Source organism: Phoca vitulina, unplaced genomic scaffold (assembly GCF_004348235.1).
Source record: "Phoca vitulina isolate PV1807 unplaced genomic scaffold, GSC_HSeal_1.0 scaffold20, whole genome shotgun sequence".
Classification (NCBI taxonomy): domain Eukaryota; kingdom Metazoa; phylum Chordata; class Mammalia; order Carnivora; family Phocidae; genus Phoca; species Phoca vitulina.
The window spans coordinates 9,583,150-9,602,867 of NW_022589723.1; the positions used below are offsets into that span (position 1 = coordinate 9,583,150).

The 19,718-nt window shown below is 52.2% G+C and overlaps 1 protein-coding gene across 1 annotated transcript; it reads left to right on the forward strand.

The window, feature by feature from the left end:
- Positions 1–273: 273 nt before the first annotated feature.
- On the forward strand, positions 274–2,596 carry CHAC1 (ChaC glutathione specific gamma-glutamylcyclotransferase 1). The gene is made up of 3 exons (XM_032417565.1): positions 274–637; positions 1,046–1,081; positions 1,527–2,596. Exons 1-3 carry the CDS (start codon positions 383–385, stop codon positions 1,926–1,928), a joined length of 693 nt encoding a protein of 230 aa, XP_032273456.1. The 5' UTR covers positions 274–382; the 3' UTR covers positions 1,929–2,596.
- Positions 2,597–19,718: the final 17,122 nt, after the last annotated feature.

The window sequence follows — 19,718 nt, forward strand, 5'->3', positions numbered from 1 at the left end:
TGCGGGAGCTGGGGAAACCTCCCCCGCGGTTGCATCACTCCTGCCAGGTTTGCTATGGAGGTGAAGCCGAGCCAATCACCGGGCGCGCTGGGCCTGGGGCTGGCCTCTCAGTTACCCACTCAGAGGGCGGCGCGGTTAACCGGGAAGCAAAACACGAAGGTGATTGGTCAAAAGGGAATTTGCCCCGCCCCAATCACCGCGGCAGCTGGTGCGGTGGGCGGGGGCCCTCCCGGCCGGAGGGTTTAAAAGGCGCCTCCGACGGGGCCGCGCAGCTGGAGCGACCGAGGGGTGCCAGGCCAGGTGTACGCGTCCGTCGGTCCTTCCGTGCCCGCGCCGGAGACCAGCCTCGGAGGCCGCCGGGCCCGTCCCTGAGCCCGGCACCATGAAGCAGGAGTCCACAGCCCAGAACACCCCGCCCGCCTCGCCGCCCCTCTCACCAGCCCCCTCGCCACCCCCCTCGCCACCCGCGCAGCATCCCCGGGATGACGGCGACCCCCAAGCGCTGTGGATTTTCGGGTACGGCTCCCTGGTGTGGAGGCCCGACTTCGCCTACAGCGACAGCCTTGTGGGCTTCGTGCGCGGCTACAGCCGCCGCTTCTGGCAGGGAGACACCTTCCATCGGGGCAGCGACAAGATGGTGAGCATCTGACCATGCCCAGGGGAATGAAGGGGGTGGGGGCAGGGTAGTGGGCACCAGTGCCCTGGAATGTCGGGGGCTCTCTGGGCAGAGGGTCACTCCGTGCTGGTGGGGGAAGTGTATAAACCTGTGCCTGGGGGGTGTGGCTTAAATTTCTGTACACGGTGGATCCCTGTGATGGCTAGAATCTGTGATCCTGTGGATCACCATGTTGATGAATATTTCTGATTATCAATTTGGGCCACTGCCATGTATCTATTTCTCCTGCAGCCATGCATCACTCTCCACTTCCCCCCTGGATGAGTGGGACTCACTGAGGCCTGGACTAGCAGGGTTAATAAACGTTTCCTCTGACACTGGTGACAGCTGATTTCTAACTTGCCTTTTCCAAAATTCTTCCCTCCTCAGCCTGGCCGTGTCGTGACCCTCCTTGAAGATCGTGAGGTAAGTGCCTGAGTCAAGAGAGAGACCCCCCAGGGCCTGGCAGGGAGGGTTGCAGACAGAGCTCCTGGGTCCTTGGCTGTAGGCTAGATTAGATGCCTTTCAGGCAGCAGGGAAGGTGGTCTAGCTCAGTGCTTCTCCCTAGAATCACCTGAGGATCTTCTTAAAACGCAGATTTTGATTTAATAAGATTAGAGGGTGGCCTGAAACCCCCATTCCTCTTAATTGTATGGTTGATGCCCCTGGTTCTCAAACCACTCTCTGAGTAGGAATCCTCTTGGCCTTGGAGCCAGACCACCTGTCAAACCTTGTTAAGAAAGGGAGAATGAGCTTAATGTATTGCTACTAGATGACTCAGGGTAGTCCCCTGCCCACTTTCCTTATGGAGCACAGACCTGGGTTGGGCCTAGCTGTTTTGGGTGACCCCAGTGTCCATGTTTCCTTCTAGGGCTGCACGTGGGGTGTGGCATACCAGGTTCGAGGTGAGCAGGTGAGCGAGGCCCTGAAGTACCTGAACGTGCGGGAAGCAGTACTTGGCGGCTATGATACCAAGGAAGTCACCTTCTACCCCCAAGATACCCCTGACCAGCCACTCAAGGCATTGGCTTATGTGGCCACCCCCCAGAATCCTGGTTACCTGGGCCCTGCACCCGAGGAGGCCATTGCAACACAGATCCTGGCTTGCCGCGGCTTCTCTGGCCACAACCTAGAGTACTTGTTGCGCCTGGCGGACTTCATGCAGCTCTGTGGGCCCCAGGCACAGGACGAGCACCTGGCAGCCATCGTGGACGCTGTGGGCACCATGCTGCCCTGCTTCTGCCCCACCGAGCAGGCTTTGGCACTGGTCTGAGGGGCTGAGCCCCTGCAGGGAGTGTCCACGTAGACATGGGGCCAGGTCCCCGCTCCTGTGCACACAGCAGACTGCTGAAAGGACTCGGTGGGTGGCTGGGAGCTTCTGTCTCTAAGCCCCTGCCTGTCCCACCAGCCTCCAGTGGGACACTGACTGCCTGACACTGACTTACTACTTGAAACTATTTATTGCACCATGTTGGTGTGGTGGGCAGGGTGGGGGGCCTGCCCTGGACATAGGGGCCCTGCTGAGCAGTGCCCCAGCTCAGGCAGCTGATGCCTGATGGATTCCCCCCAGTGCTGCTGCTAACCCCATACTACCCAGGCCTCTGCCTCCCCATCCCCAGCCCGACCACTCCCCAGCCCTGGAAATAGACCACGTGTGAAAAGTCCCAGCCTGCTGGGAAGGGACATGGGGGGAGTGAGGAGAAGGGAGCCTTACAAGAACTGAGGCACCTGTGGGTCCTGCTCACCCCCCAGGTTCCCAGGACAGAACTGGATCTGGAGCCTGGGCTCAGCTGCTGAGGCTGGGCCTGGGCCTCTGAACCATTTGGCTGTTTCCTGTTCTTCTGTCTGTCTGTCTGCTTGTCTGTCTCTTGGTCTGTTCCCAGGGAGCTCATCACTATGGGCCCTGGTACCTCCCCAGTCTGTCCCATACTGTTATCTATAAACTGATCTCTTACTATCTGTTGTGCTGGAATGTGGTTCTTTCTTCAGATGGGCTGTTGGGGCAAGGGACTTGGTGAAGCCCTGGAAGGCGCATGAGAGGGGCAAGGGCTCCCTCTTCGCCTCCGTCCCTCTTGCGGGGGCGTGGGCAGCTGAGCAGGCAGGGCTAGGGGCCAGGTTGCACCACTTCCATGGGCACCTTTCATGTCTTAGTGCAGGCAAAAACTGCTCCGAGGTGTGCAGAATTCTGCCGTGTGGCCCTACTTGGCGGCCCCGTGCGCAGTGTACTTGCCGCGGACCTGGTACTCTGTGTGTCCTCTCAGCTGCCCCGAGGAGGCTGGTGGGCTTGGAGGTCAGGCCAGGTCTTCCTCTAGCCACCGCCTCTTGCTGACCTCGAGAGGAGACCCCTGGGCTCCTGCTAAAGGAGCATGTGGGTTAGAGGAGGGTGGTGACGACTTCAGCAATGCTGACAGCAGAGGCCTGGGGCCTTCTGGAGGACCTTCTGATTTTGAGATCCAGGTGCTTACTGTTGCCTCCTGGGGCTGTGGTGTGGGCTGTGCCTTCTCCGTGAACCTGACCTGCCAGGACTCTTGCTCACTATGGAATGAGGTGCCAGGGTGCCCTCTGGGCCACTACTTGTTTACTCTCTGCCTGCCCCTGGCTGCTGCACCCCCCCCAAACCCCCACCCCCATCCCCGGGTGCAAAGCCCAGCCCCCGGGATCTCAGAATGGCCCCTCAGTGGGCTCAGCGTCTTACTCCTGGACCCGCAGAATAGGTGCAGGGCCCACGTGACAGCGTTTTCACAGCAGAAGAGCCTGGCTCCACCCCAGCCTCTTCCCTCCTTGGCCCAGTGACCTCCAGAAAACCCCTGAGCCCTCTGAGCGTCAGTTTACACTGGGACGCTGTGTGGTATGTGTTGTTGCTGCTTTTGTGGTGGCTGGTGCCCTGGATTGGTCTGGATGTCCCCAGCGGGGTCAGCTCTGACCAGCTGGGCAGCCGTTGTGCCTTGGTGTGTTGGTGGCCTCGTGTCTTGGCCACTGATGGGGGAAGTGTGGAGTTCCGCCAAGTGCTGGGAGCTCGTGAGGGCAACATAGCAGCAGCAGGAGGCAGCGGGGAGCAGGGAGGCTGGGGCAGCCGCCTCCTGGGCCAGGGCAAGGCCGGACAGCCAGTTCGGGGGCTCAGAGCAGAGCCCTACTCTCTACTGGGGGGGGGAAAGGGCTGCTTGCCAGCTGCACGTGCGCTCACGCTCTTGAAGCCATTCATTGAAGTATGGACTAAACTGCGGTATGCCAGGCACCGACCTGGGCCCTGGGGACACAGCAGTGAAGTAATCTCCCTCCTTAGGGAACTCGGCCTAGAAACTCCGAACGGTGACTTTCCTTTTTTTCTTTCTTTGAACAGTGACCGTTCAGCATGCGGTGTGCTGTGGCGGGAGGAGGGAGCACTCCGCGGAGAGGGGCGGGCAGGGAAGGCTTTCTGAGGGAAGGAGGGAGGTGGCTGAGCCCTGAGCCTGAGGAGGGGACAGCTTGTGCCAGAGCGGGCAGTGAGGTCAGACGAGAGGCGACAGAGCGGACGGAGTGGCGTGGGGGTGGGAATCGGGACTGGACATGGGGACAGGACCACCTCCCGCTGGCTGGGCCTGCTCAACTGTGCTGCGCCGTGGAGTGGCTTTCCTCCTGTGGATTCTGAGCAGGGAAGAGACTGCTTGAGAGGAACCCTGGCTTCTGTGTCAGGTTGGAGCCGGAAGGCCAGACACAGGCTGGGGAGGGACGAAGGCGGCCTGAGCCGAGGTGTGGCGGTGGGAATGCGCGTGAGGATGGATCTGAGAGCGCTCAGGGCGTAAGGCTGGCCGGGTTTGGCGTGGCTGGCCGAGGGGGAGAGTGAGGGAGGGGTAGAGGGCCAGGGTTGCTGGTACAGTTGTAGGGTTGGAAGGGCAGGGGTAGAGAGGGGCGCTGTGTGAGTGTGTGAGCTGGGGTACCAGTGTGGGGCAGAGGCATCCGCACGAATGTTCGAGGGCAGCTGGGGATGTGGGTCTTCGATTCAGGAGAGAAACAAGGCTGGAGTTAGAGATGTGGGGGCCATACCCGTGGAGACAGTATTTGAAAGCCTTGGAAGTGGAGAGAAAAGGGAACAGGGCCCAGGCCCAGCCCTGAGGCACCCCAGCCCTGGTGGCCTGAGTGAAGCAAGAATTGGAGAGAACAGGCAGCTGGGGAGGGAGGAGGAGAACCAGGGTCATGCTGCCGAATGGCCAAGGAAATATGGAAGAGGAATGGAATGCTAGGGGGTCCTCTGTGGCTGCAGTGAGAGCAGTTTCGGGAAGATTGGCCGGAAGCCACAAGTCAGAACTGGGGAGCCTGTAGGAGGGGAAGAGATCACGCTCAAGAAGCTGGCTGCTGAGAGAGAAGAGAGGGGTGACCGAGGGTGTGAGAAGGCTGTAGGAGTCTCAGGACCCCTTTACAGATTAAAAATTGAAGACCCCAGCAGTTGTTATTTACACGGACCATAACAACTGGCAACATTTAGTGTATTGTAGATTAAAATTGAGAAGTTTAAAATGTTCTAAATTAAAAATAAAAATCCATTATACATTAACATATTTTTAAAGAAAAATGATTCTATTTTCCGAAACAAGCAAATTTCATGAAAAGAATGGCATTGTTTTATGTTTTTAAAGTCTAGCTTGATGAAAGCAGCTGGGTTCTCATTTGTTTCTGCGTTCATTCTGTTGCAAATTCACCTATCATATAGTTCTGGAAAACTCCACTGTACACTTGTGAAGAAATGAGAACAAAAAGGCAAATAATCTCTTAGTTTTACTATGAAAACAGTTCTGACCTCGCAGGCCCCCTGAGAGGGTCTTGGAGACCCCCAGGGGTCTCTGGGCCATGTCTTAGGACTTCTGGTATAGCAGCATTTAAAAAAAATTTTTTTTTTCTTTTTTTTGTTGGTGGGATTCAAACAGAGTGATGGCTAAGTGGCTAGCCCTAGGCTGCAGCGTTAAGGGATTTCAGAGTTAGCAGGGAACTCAGAACATCCTGTCCATTCCTCAGGGCGCCCTTCTGGAGAAGCGGGAGTGAGTAGGAAGGATCAGCCGGTTCAACCGCTATTTATTGAGTCTACAGTAGGCCACCCTCCCCCTGTGGGAGACGGAAGACACAGAAGCGCCCTCACACCTGGTCTGGGCTAAGGGCACCCCGGGGAGCTCAGGGGTTGGGGCAGAGGTGGTCAGGTCTGGGAGGGCCTTAAAGACGCCGCAGGAATCCAGCCGGCAGAGGCACCGACAAAGGGGGAACGGACACAGAGGAGCTGGTAAGTAGCTCGGCGCTGGGGACAAGGCTGAGAGCGACGTTGGAGTCAGTTCATAGAGGAAGTGTTAGACTGTATCTTGTGGGGAAGTGGAGTTCTATAGTGATGTTTTTGTTTTTTCATGTGTTTTGCCTCCCACGGAGGGTCTTTGTTTTTGTTCTTTTTGTTTTGTCTACTTGGAGTGTTGTGTTCAGACTTGGGTTTACGTGTTGTGGCAAGGAAGACAGTTTGAAGGCTGTGAGACCTGGAGGGCGCCTGTTGCAGTGTTTCAGGCAGGGGCTGGGGAGGACGAGTGAACTAGAACCAGAAACCCGGGGAATGTGGGGACACCTCCTGGTGGCCCATTTCAATTGGGGGGCAAAGGGGAGGGGGGAGACTAGGGATCCCACGGTTTTGCTGAGGTGGAGGGCGTGGACAGTGCAGGGGGTTGTGGGTAACCCCACTCTGCACCCTTCTAGGGTGGGCAGGCTCCTAGGGGTTCTCCAGGCTGTCCCCCACTGGGCCCCAGGAAGGACCACGTTCCTCTGAAGGCTGGTATTTCCCTGAAGATGGTGTGGTACCCATGTCAGTCATCCGAAAAGCACAGGGTGTGGGGAGATGGACCTGGAATGGGAGAGACCCTGCTTTCCACAGGCCTGGCTCTGAGGAGGGCTAGGGTGCTCCAGGGTGTGAACCCAGCTTCAATGGCCAGGGCTAGATTAGGGGAGGTGACAGTCACAGGGAGAGTGTCCCTGTAGGACCAGCCTTGTGCTACATGGCTGGGGTGACCCTACATCCCACTGTGCCCAGGATCGGCCTACTTCACTCCCGTCGTCCTGGAATAATTATGACTTTCACTCTCAGAAGCATCAGGTTTGGACAGTAAATTGCACGGTGGCTGTGGAAACCGGGATTGAGCCGTTCTGCTTTACTGGACGGCTGTCAGAAGAAGGGGTTGACCAAAGCCCTGATCAGCCTTCCCTCTGCCCTGCTCATCCTATCCCTGGACCCTCACCCCTAGCCCAGGGCCCAGGGGGGCCACTCTCTTCTGCCCTTTCCTGGTTTGCCCTTGGAGAGTCCCCACCAGGCCTGCCCTTCCTGGTTCAGACCCTCAGCCTGGGCATTTTCTGGGGTGTGAGATAGAACTTGACATGTCCTGAAGGCTCAGCCACAGAGCTGCTCCCTGGTCACTGGTCCTTCCCCTCCTAGAGGGAGAGGGCGTCAGCACCCACACACCCTCTTCCTGAGTCCTGGACCCAGCACTGCACTTCCACCCCTCACGCTCTGGTCCTTCCCCTGGAGCTTCAGTCCCTCCTTGGCTTTGTTCTGGGTCCTGCCCCTGCCTGGACCACTGGCCCACCAGTACGGTAGGGCCCAGTGAATGCTTCCCTTTGACCCAAGCTGCCATCCTTCCCACGTTCTGAGATCTAAGGGCTTCCTCTGTCCGCCCTACTGCCACTGCCCTAATGTGTGCCCTCCTTCCCTGCACAGTTATGTGTCCAAACGGATCCACCTTCCCGTTTTCTCCCTGGATATTCATTTTCCATAACGTCAAATGCAACTCTGGCCACAGCCCTCTGCACTGACAAACCTCAGCTTTCTGGCCCTCAGCATTCATGTCCCCGCAGCCTTAGTGCGGGCCCCATCTCCGCCCCCACCTCGTGCAACGGCTGGCTCCCAAGCCTTCGCTCCCGCTGCTTTCCTTGCCTGACCACTCCGCCTGGGCCTCTGCTAACCTTCAGAGCTCAGTGCCAGCATCAGGTCTCCAGAAGCTGCTGCTGACCCCGATGGCTGGTGCCCCCCGTCAGCGCCCCCCCACCGCCGCCCACCTATTTTGCACCTAACAGGTCGTATTGGTGTGATCTGCTTGCAGGTCTGCCTCACTGAAGTGAGCCCCCCCGCCCACACCCCAGGGCAGGAACTGCGCGCATCCCAGTCCACAGCACAGCTCTGGGGCCACATAGAAGCTCGGGGAACCTAAGGGGAAGGGAGTTTAACGAGACACTCTTCTGAAAGCAATGTCACAGGTCCCTTTGGAGGGAAAGACCACGTGAAAATCTCAGTCAGCCAAGGGAAAGTGCCAAGCTGCCTCCCCTTGCTAATATGCAATCTGAATATTTATGTGCACAGCCCAGGAATGTGGGACAGGGACTCACAAGGACAAGGGCAGACCAGCCGGGCATGGGCAGCCCCAGCACGTACCTGACTGGGCCAGTACTGACCCACACTGGTGGCTGCCACCCCGGGCTGGCTACTCTCTCCCTTCGTCTATCTGGGAGAGGCCAGGCCCTAAACACACACGAGGAGAAGGGCTACTCTTTGGCATGCATAGTAAGGGGCAACATCTCTGCCCTTGCTCCTCCTTCGTGCTCTGGGCACTAAGCCAGAGGGCTGTTTGTGCTTCTCTCATGGGGTGCTGCGCCCTGTCCCCACAGGCGGGGGAGCTTGGCCTTCCCAGGCATAGCCCGAGGGGACTGGTGATGGGAGGGAGGGGCGGGGAGAATGGGGACAGTAATGTATCCACGTGTGGCTCTCCCCGCCGCAGTCGAAGCCTCCAGCCTGGCACAGCCCCTCCTGGGCCTAGTCCCGTTTGTGCCAGGTCAGGAGGGTGCAGAACGTGGGGAGTGTCAGACATGCCTGTGGCTCTGGCTGGGAGGGACGGTGAGTCCTCGGGGGTAAAAGCTGATGACAAGCTGCTTACGTGGGGTGTCTGAGTCATCTGTCCACAGGAGTAGGCCCTTGCCCATGGGGGTTTCCACAGGAAGGGAGACCCAGTTCCTGCTCATAGGCCACCTGCAGCCGTGAGGCATGACACACGCCAAACAGACGGGAGCTGACCTGACAGAAGCCTGCCACACGTCTGCGACACGCGCGGGGCTTTCTTGCCCTGTCCTGCGTCCTCCAGGCCCTCACCCCGGCAGTCCCTGCCCTGCCAGCTCTGGCTTGGTTAATCTGTGACTGCAGCTTCAGGGCTCAGTTGAGATGTCACCTTCTCTGGGAAGCCTTCCCTGACCCTCCTCCTCTCCCTGACCGCCAGGGCCTGACTTTGGGGCCCTATTGTGTGTCTCTGATACCTGGGCTTTTCTCCTGCAGCCTTTAAAAAGACTTTTTATTTTTAATTTATTATTTTTAAGATTTTTTAAATTTTTAAGTAATCTCTACACCCAACGTGGAGCTCGAACTCACAACCCTGAGATCAAGAGTTACAGGCTCTATCGACTGAGCCAGCCAGGCGCCCCTGTCCTGCAGCTTTGATAGCACTGTGTTTCTTGTCTGCCCCCAGCACCCAGCAGAGCCTGCACACAGTAGGTGCTCATATTACATTTGTTAAATGAAAACCTCGGAGAGGCAGGCACAGGTGAGGGGAAGATGGGGGTTGGGGAGAACACTCTGGGCTGTCTCCCCATAAGAGGGTCTATGCAGCAGAGGGGGTGAGCTGGGGAAGGGTGCAGGGGAGGCAAGGAGACAGACCCGCCAGGGCCCAGTCAGGAGATCATCGAACAGCTGTTCAGAGGCAAAGAGTGAGCACTGACCTGGGATCCAGAGGTTCCAGTGTCTGTTTTAAGCTGTGTCTTAGGCAAGGCACCTTTCCTCTCTCTGGCTCCATCTTCGCAAATGGAAAATGAAGAGCTGCCAGTTCCCATCCAGTTCCAGTGGCTCCCCTTTTTCAGGAGAGACATGGGCTTGGGGTCAGAGGGACTGGGTTCAAGAACCAGTTTCCCTGTGAGTAACTTCTGAGTCCCTGGCCAGGTGATTTAATATCTCTGAGTTGCAATTTCTTCATCTTTAAAGTGAGACTGATAATCATAGCTACCTCTCACAGTCTTGGGACTAGATGAGCTATCAGTGAAAAACTGTACACTTTAAAGCACTGGGTGAATGTTGCTTATTATTACCATTTAACACTATTATTTTTCACCAACACCTAATTAGGTACTGGATTCTCTAACCGCACTAGAGTGCCAGCTCCACGAAGGCCGGGGCTGACACCTTCCTGTTCATGGCTATACCTTGGTGCCCAGCACAGAGCCTGGCTTATCTCAGGCCCGCAAAAAAGAGTTGCTAGACAAACAGATAAATGAGTTGACTAGGATGAATGACTACATAAACAAACTCTGCTGCCTCGCAGAGCACTGAGGTCAAGTCAGGCTGACCAGGTGGAGAAACAAAGGGACAAGCGGGAGGAGGCAGAGGTGGAAGGGAGAGCTTCCCGGGCTGCCCAGGCTGTGCCAAGTTGGGGAGGGCGGGTGAGGAAAAGCAAGCAGGGAAATGACAGAAACAAACTTGGGGCAGTGAGACAGGCCGCGTCACTGCTGGGTGCCTCGCAGGAGCCCCTCTGTATGAGCCCGCTCCCTGGTCAGGCCCTCCTCCACCTCTCTCAGGCCCTGCCCTGCCAGCAAGTCGGGGAGAGGAAGGAGGAAGGACAGGCTGGCTGAAGTCACTCCATTCTGGCTTGTTTACCAACAGCACAGTCCTCCTGGGTCATGACAGAGCCAGCAGCCTCTGACCCAGCTAAATATATCTCCCCTACTGGCCAGGACCACACAGCCAGCCCCTGAGGGCCAGGGACCACCCGCTCGTCCCTCTGGGCTGGGCCCTGGGCCTCCTCCTCACCCCAGAGCCCTGGGTCCCAGGGGAGCCAACGGCCGATCAGTGTCCAAACCAAATGCAATTGCTGGCTGAACCCAGGCGGTAGTTTCGTTTGGACACAATCAGAGGGCTTTCGGGGGGGAAAACTCTAGCTGTCCAGCAGTAGGACAACCGAATGGCTCACCCCCCCTTCCACGGCATATTTGCAGTCGTTATGAATATTTAGTAAGACTATTTACTACTGTTACTTTCTCTATAGTACTCTCTTAACATTACCATTTAATGTTAAGAAAGGGAAAAAAAGCATACAAAGTTAGATACATAGTATGAATACAATCATGTCTTTTAAAAAGCATAGAAATATGTCTGGAAGGAATCACCAGAAACTGTCAACACAGTTTGCCTCCCAGGAGGGGAACTGGAGGCCAGGGGATGGAATGGGAGAGAGACTTTTTCTTCTTATGCCCTTTTGTTATGTTTTTGATTTTGAATGATATAAATTTATTACTTATTCATAAGTAAATAAATCAAATATATAATAAAATACAATGCAGGGGCGCCTGGGTGGCTCAGTCGTTAAGCGACTGCCTTCGGCTCAGGTCATGATCCCAGGGTCCTGGGATCGAGCCCCACATTGGGCTCCCTGCTCTGCGGGAAGCCTGCTTCTCCCTCTCCCACTCCCCCTGCTTGTGTTCCCTCTCTCTCTGTGTCTCTGTCAAATAAATAAAATCTTAAAAAAATAAAAATAAAAATAAAAAAATACAATGCAGATTTGAAAAAAAGAAAAGGGGCCCATGCATAAAGCAGTGGTGGAAGCAACCCTGAACAGTTAAGGGTACTTATTTGGGTGGTGGGCCAAGCAGGGGGCTCCCTTTCCCACCCAGAAGAAAAGCCGGCCCTACGCCCAGGTAAACCAGAACATCAGCCTTGCAAGAAGTAGGGACTCTGTCAATGCTCGGAATCTAATTTGAGACATGAAAAAGGGCATATCTGCCTTCAACTAGCTCCCCAAGGTATGTGAAATGCCAGGCCATGCCTTTGCCTGAAGTACAGCTTCTCTAGAGTCCCCTTGAAAACATTACTGTATGTATGTGGGGGTGCGGGTGGGGGGTGCTATGTTACTTTATCACATGAACCAAATTGAAACAGGGAGGTGCCTTGTAAGAAAGCTTTATTCTGGGAAGTAATTCTTCTTGCTTTTGAGCTTTTCCCCTGAATTTCCCTAAGAAACATTTACTTCTTTTATTAATAATTATATATCAAATAACACATAATCATAGTGGGAAGTTTGGAAAATATAGAATGGTAGAAAGCATTAAAATTGATTCACATTTCTGCCATCCAGGAAACTGTCCTTCCTTCTAGTCTGCCCTCTTACTACTCTATTAAAAACCTACATTAGGGGGCGCCTGGGTGGCTCAGTGGTTGGGCATCTGTCTTCAGCTCAGGTTGTGATCCCGGGGCCCCATGGGGCTCCTCGCTCAGCAGGGAGCCTGCTTCTCCCTCTCCCTCTGCTGCTCCCCCTGCTTGTGCTCTCTCTCTCTGTCAAATAGATGAATAAAATCTTTAAAAAATAAATAAAAACCTACATTATCATCAGGGGAAACTGAGTGAGGGGGTTACAGGAGCTCTCGGCACCACCTCTGCAACTTTTCTGTGAACCTAAAACCACTCCAAAGTAAAAAGTTTATTAATAATTTTTTTTAAAAAACCTACATTATATACATAGGCAAGTGAAAAGACCCATCTGATCACACTTGACTACTTTGTGTCCTACTTGTTCACCTAAGACTAAATTGTGAGGATTTTCCTCTTGAAAATATGCTACATGGCTAACCTAATATTCCATCATATCAATGTATAAAAATTTACATAACCAATCCTATAGTTTCTATCTGGGTTGTTTCCAATCTTTTGCAAGGTTTGATAATGCTGCTATGAACCTCTTAAGTTAATTGCATACAACAGAAAATCCAGTTCTAGTGGGCTTAGTTAAGCCAAATCGGACTTACTGGCAAAACCCAAAAGTTAAAAAGGGTTTCAGGCAAGGCTCAATCAGGGCTTTGGCTTCTTTTCTCACCTCACCCTCAGCCCCTGGGGCAACAAGCTTTCAAGTTCGCACCCATGGAGGGTGTGGGAAAGAGAGCTTAGGGCCTGTTTCCCTCCGGCCAATGTATGACAAGATAGCCAGGAGGGAGGGAGACTAGGCTCTGATTGCCTCGGGCCAGGGCTCTGGCCCACCCATGCCAGGTCACTGGGGCAGGGTGTGTGTGTGGGGGGGTTAGGCCTACCCCTGTGGCTTTTGCACAAATGCAGAAAGGGAAGATGCTGGCTAGACAGCCAAAGAATGTCCTCTGCAGTCTGGCTACTCAGACCGGGGGGTCTGTGAACCAGCAGCCTCCACATCGTTCGGAACTAACTGGAAATGCGGAAATCTAGGGACCTCCCCACACCTACTGAATCGCAGTCTGCATTTTAAGAAGAGCCCCACTCAGGAGACTGCGCATGAAAACTGAGAGGACCTGCCCTACAGCAAACTTGATTATCCCCTGAAAACAGATCCCTAAAAGTAGAGTGGCTGGGTCAGAGGGTGTGGATATTTCTAAAATTCATGATACATATGGTCAAACTGTCCTAGGTTAAGGCTCTATCACTTTACATTCCCTTTCCTGGGATCTGGGTGTGTGAGGCCTAAAGTTTAAGCAATTTGGGAAAACCCTAATCTTTAAGAAAAAAGAATACAGGGGTGGCTCAGTCGGTTGAGCCCAACCCTTGATTTCCGCTGGGGTTATGATCTCAGGGTCGTGGGATCCAGCCTCCCCCCCACCCAAAATCGGGCTCCATGCTCAGTGGGGAGTCTGCTTAAGGATCCTCTCTCTCCCTCTCCCTCTGCCCCCACCCCCGCTTGCACATGTGTGCACACTCTTTCTCTCAAATAAATCTTTTTTTTAAAAAGAATACAAAATTAAGTTCAAAAGCAAACATTTAGAATTTAAAAAGCTGAAAAATAACTCAAAAATTATAAAATAACATTTTAAATTATCAATAGCTTGAAACATGAAACTGCCACATTTTTAGGTAAAAAAGTCACATATGGTTAACAAACAATTTCATGTTGTTCAAACTAACACTTTCCGCCTACATTTTTGGCTGTATCATTCTCCCCCACCCAACAGCTTTATTGAAATGTAATCCACGTACCACATAGTTCACCCTTTAAAATGTATAATTTAGTGGCTCACAGAGGTATACAACTACCACCACAGTCAACTCTGGAACTCTTTCATTAACCCAAAAAGAAGCCTCACATCCCTAACCTGTTACCACCCAATGCCCCCAGCCCTAGGCAACCACTGAATCTACCTCTGTCTCTATGGATTTGCCCATTCTGGACATTTCATAATTATATAATACATGATCTTTGGTATTTGGGTTCTTTTACTTAACATTTTCAAGCTTCATCCACATTGTAGCACATGTCAGTACTTCAGTCCTTTTTATTGCTGGGTAATAATGCACTGTATGGACAACACATTGTATTTATCCATTCATCAGTTGATGGACATTTGAGTTGTTTCTACTTTTCTTTTTTTTAAAGATTTTATTTATTTATTTGACAGAAAGAGAGCACAGGCGGGGGTGAGGGGCAGAGGGAGAGGGAGAAGCAGGCTCCCCGCTGAACAGAGAGCCTGATGTGGGACTTGATCCCAGCCTGAGCTGAAGGCAGGCGCTTAAGGGAATGAACCACCCAGGCGCCCTGAGTTGTTTCTACTTTTTGACTATTATGAATAATGCTGCTGTGAACCTTTGTGTACAGGTTTTGTGTGAATGTGTTTCATTTCTCTTGGGTTTATATGGAGGAATGGAATTCCCAGGTCACATTATTAGTCAGGGCTCTCTAGAGATAAAGAACCAATAGGTCTATCTATCTATCTATCTATCTATCTATCTATCTATCTATCTACCTATCTATCTCATTGATTAACATACAGATAGATAAGATAGATCTAGCATAATTGGCTCATGTGATTATGAAAGCTGACAAGTCCCAAGATCTGCAGGATGAGCCAGCAAGCTGGGGACCCAGGAGAGCCAATGGTACAGTTAGGCCCGAGAGCTGGCAGGAAGAGTTAATGTTTCAGCTCCAGTCTGAGGCAGGAGAAAGCCAACATTCCAGTCCAAAGGCACTCAATCAGGACTAATTCTCTCTTACTGGAGGGAGGGTGAGACTTCCTGTTCTATTCAGGCTTGCAATTGATTGAATGAGGCCCACCTACCGAATGAGGGCAGTCTGCTTTCCTTAGTCTATTGACTTAAACGCTCAGCTCATCCAAAAACACCCTCACAGAAACACCCAGAACAATGTTTAACCAAATGTCTGGGTACCCTGTGGCCCAGTCAAATTGATACATAAAACTAACCATCCCAGTAACTCTATGTTGAACTTTTCCAGGAACTGCTGAACTGTTTTCCAAGGCACCTGCAGCATTTTATGTTTGTTACCTTCTGCAATGAATGATTCTGATTTCTCCACATCTTCATCAATTCTTGTTATTATTGGTCCTTTTAATTATAGTCATTCTAGTGGGTATGGAGGGCTGCATAGTCTTTGATGGCTTTTTCAAGCAATAATGATATTGCAATTGCACCTTCTATAGAAAAAATAGAAAGAAAATGTCTTCTTCTAGATTAAGTAATCTCTACACCAGCATCGGGCTTGAACTCAGGACCCTGAAATCCACTAGAGGCACTAGGCTCCTCCGACTGAGCCAGCCAGGCGCCCTGAATGTGTTTAATATACTTTTATTGATCATTTTGGGAAGTGTCCCATTGCTACCTCTGTAACTTCCTCAGAGATGCCTGCTTGGGCGAGGCATCGCTCACTGATCTCAGTAAACATGGTTTCCCATGGTCCAGCCAGCCAGGGCCTTACTGTTCTGGTGCCAGCCACCATGCCAGTTCCTGGAGGGCTTGTTGGCTCTGAAGCCCAGGTCAAGGTAAACAGTGTCTTGTTCAGAACTCTCCTGAGGGTTAACAATGGGATCTGAACACTGGATGAAGGCCAAGGGCACTTCACTGGAGGTTGAAGAACAGCCCCAGGACCACCTCTTCCAAGGCCGAGGGGTTCCCCCAGGCTGAAGCAGTGTTCCATGCCATCTATGCAAAGAAGGCCCTTCCAAAGTGAGGTGTCCTGAAGCTTAAACTGTAATATCTCACAGTAAATCAGCCTCTGATTTTACCAGGAGTTTGTGACAAGGCCCATTTCCTTGTATCTTCCCCAACTCCTGCAACTGTCATTTAAAAACAAATCTCAGGGGCACCCGCGTGGCTTAGTCAGTTAAGCATCGATTCTTGGTTTCAGCTCAGGTCATGATCTCAGGATCGGGAGATAGAGCCCTGAATGGGGCTCTGTGCTCATGGGGAAATGTGCTTCTCTCCCTCTCCTTCTGACCCTCCCCCTGTGTTCTCTCTCTCTCAAATAAATAAATAAGCCTTTATTTATTTATTTTTTAAAAGATCTTTAATTTTTTTATTTGACAGAGAGAGAGGGAGAGTATAAGCAGGGGGAGCCGCAGGCAGAGGGAGAAGCAGACTCACCGCTGAGCAGGGAGCCCGACGCGGAGCTCCATCCCAGGACCCTGGGATCATGACCTGAGCCGAAGGCAGACACTTAAGCATCTGAGCCACCCAGATGCCACAAATAAATAAGCCTTTAAAAGAAATCTCAGAGGCGCCTGGATGGCTCAGTTGGTTAAGCGTCTGACTTGATTTCGGTGTTGGTCGTGATCTCAGGGTCGTGAGATGGAGCCCTGCATCGAGCCCTGAGTGGGGAATCTGCACTCAGCAGGGAGTCAGTTTGAGATTCTCTCTCTGCCCCTTTCTGACCCCCCACACCCTGGTGCCTGGAGCTCTCTCTCTCTCTCAGATAAATATATAAATCTCAGGAGTGCCTGGGTGGCTCAGTCAGTTAAGTGTCTGCCTTTGGCCCAGGTCATAATCCCAGGGTCCTAGGATCCAGCCCTGTGTTGGGCTCCCTGCTCACTGGGGAGTCTGCTTCTCCTCCCTCTCTCCCTCTGCGTCCACCCCTGCTTATGCTCTCTCACATGCTCTCCCTCTCAGACAAATAAATAAAATCTTTAAAAAAAATAAATATTAAAAAGAAAAAACAAATCTTAGCCATTCTGATAGGAAAAGCTTGGAATCTCATTGTTTTATTTTGCATTTCTTTGACTGTTGAGGTTGAACATTTCCCTGTATGATTATGAACATTTGCACGTGTGTGCGCATTTTCTATGCATGTACAGGGTCCAGCACATAGAAGGTGCTTAATAAATAAATCTTGAGGGGCGCCTGGGTCGTTAAGCGTCTGCCTTCAGCTCAGGTCATGATCCCAGGGTCCTGGGATCAAGCCCCGCATCGGGCTCCCTGCTCCACGGGAAGCCTGCTTCTCCCTCTCCCACTCCCCCTGCTTGTGTTCTCTCTCTGGCTGTGTCTCTCTGTCAAATAAATAAAATCTTAAAAAAAAAAAATTCTTGAATAAATGATATGGCCCATTTTCCTTTGGAGTGTTGTGTCCAGGACTTAACAGCTGTCCATTCAAATCCATTCTCTTTTTCTATTATTGTACGGCAGCCTCCTTTGCAGTTAGGTGGGTCTTTGGGTCTAAAGCTTGTTCTGAGAATGTGAGCTGCCAAAGTGCTATAAGCCACTTAAGGGTCTAACTCTTAAGCTAGCAGGTGAACCTCCTCCCCAGCCTTTCCCCCTTTTATGTTTTTGCAAACCAGCATTGACCATGCAGATGAGGACGATGTATGGAAGTGGCAAGAAACAGAATGAAAGGAACCTGGGACCTTAAATGATTATGTTGAACAGATATGAATTCCAACTCTTATGTGAGAGAAATATGGATTTATAGCTCATTTGAGCCATTGCATTTTTGGGGTCTCAGTTACAGCAGTGTGTGCTATCCTAACCAATGTAAGCAATGATATTATTTGGTCAGAGGATTTACGGCCCAACCAGTGGACATCAGCAATTAGTCCTTAGGGATGACTAGCCTGTTCCCACAAAGATGAAGCACAGGGGAGTAGAGGAGATCAGGAGCTCAGGTTCAATGACACTGGCCTTTGAGATCACCCACTTCATTTTCCTTGCTCTCCCCAAGCTCGGATGGATGATGGACTACATTTGCTTACGTTGCCTTCAGATTGCCTTCTGAGAGTGAGCATGCACCAAACTATTGCCTAGACCCCTTGGCAGAGCTGTTCCTAGTTATTTAAGTTAATCGATACATTTTTTGGTTTTTAAAAATAAAAAAAAAAGGGAGGGGGGGAGAAATACAGACAACAAGCTTTAGTGAACTGGTTAAAAATCAGAACATGCTCATCTAAGACACTTGGCTTATCCAGAACAAAGGTACTGGAGGCCAGCAGAGGGCCAGAAGGCAGGCCAAACAGGGGGTGTGCGCTGAAGCTCAATTACTTTATTCCTAGGAGACCCCATGATTCCTCCTTCAGAGTACTTTTCATTGGTTCAGAAGTTCCAAATTAAGTAAAATGGTTTCCAAGCCCCCTAGAATTTGGAAAAAGTACATCAGAAGAGAGAGGGCTACCTCATACTGGCACAAAGACAGTGAGGGGGCACAGGTCCTATTCAGACTTAAGAACTGTGTAGATGCTGGCGTCAGCAATGGGCACGCGGTAGTCACACCGCAGTGAGCCTGAGCACCAGATGCTCACGTGACCCAGGTCCTCAGGAAATGTTAAGATATGTTTAGTTCGGTGTGTTGAAGCAATGACATTCCTCAAATCTCTTAGAGTTCTAACCAAGATAAATTCTGGTGCTTCAAAGGGTTAAATGTCAGCTCTCTGAAAGACTTAGCTATTCAGAAAGATTCTGGGCAACTGAGTTTATGCTGCCCTTTCAAAATCCATTGGGCTGAGGGCAAACTGAGACCACTGAAGCCACTCTGCCCCAACAACCCATTGGATTTGAGCCCTCCACCCCCCATCTTCCTCAGACATTCCCAGGCAAGTGGCACCAGGACTTCAAGGGGACAAGGTGCGGAGCCACCCAGGGTCTTCCAGGACCCCTCACCTGGGAATTGGGAAGGGAACCCTTTCTCCTTCTCTGGTGGAAGGAACAGCCACAGGTGGGCCTGACTCAGGGTGGGGTCTGTGGTTGCGTGATGGTGGAGGAGGAGGTAAGACATTCAGAATGCTCTGGGCTATTCTCCCATAGAGCTGCTCTTTGGGGGTCACCAGCTGGGGATGGGGAAGCTTAGAAAACTCCCCATGTCTCCTGTGGCTTTGACCCTCTGTGCCCCTGCTTCCTTTTTGCCTTGGGAGGCTGCTAGAGCCTAATCCCCAGTCCAGGTCAGACCCAGAGAGGCCACTCAGCACCCGGAGCCAGGCTTTCATTCTTGAGCTTTGGGTCCCAAGACAAAGAAATCCCACAGGGAGGAGAGCAGAGGCACAGGCCCTGCAGGGCTGCTCACAGGAGCAGAGTCCCCTGCCTTTTGGGAAAGAACTCTTACCTAAGAGGAAGGAAAGAGTTGGGGAGCCTCTCTCTCTGGAATCCTTGTCTCTCTCACCCAAGGTGCCAGGAACTAGGAACCAAAGACTCCGTGAGAACTGTGATATATATCTTGAGCTTTGTAACTTCCTATGTCCAGTTCTGCTTTTTCCTGGTGTCCTTGTTTTGATGAGGAAGAGAACCCTTAATATAGAAAAAAGCAAGATGTTCATTTTTGGCAGCAGCCAGGAGAAAACCAGGGGTACATCCTCCAGTAGCTTGCCATAATGGGGTGGGGGGAAGGGTGGAATGAGAGAGTGGCTGGTGGCAGCTTTAAATTTTTTATTTTTATTTATTTTTAAAGTAATCTCCACACCCAGCGTGGGTGTTGAATTCACAAGGGTCTTACGCTCTACCACCTGAGCCAGCCAAGCGCCCCGTGGTGGCAGTTTCAAAGAGAAAAGGGGAGCCAGCAAGTATGAGGACCTGAAGCAAGGAAGAAATGGGAGCTCAGGAAGAGGCCGGGGGTGCGGGGAGGGGAGGCCTGGTGAGGAGGGAGACATCCAGCCCTCCACACCCAGGAAGCGGGCCTCAGGCATGTCCTCCCTCCTCCTCCCCCTTCCTTCCACCTTTTAAACCCAGCCCTGGTGACTATCACCTGGGATTGGTATCTCCACAGCCCAGGCCTGGCACTGTTTGCCCCAGACACTTGCAGGGTGACAAATGGGTGGGTCG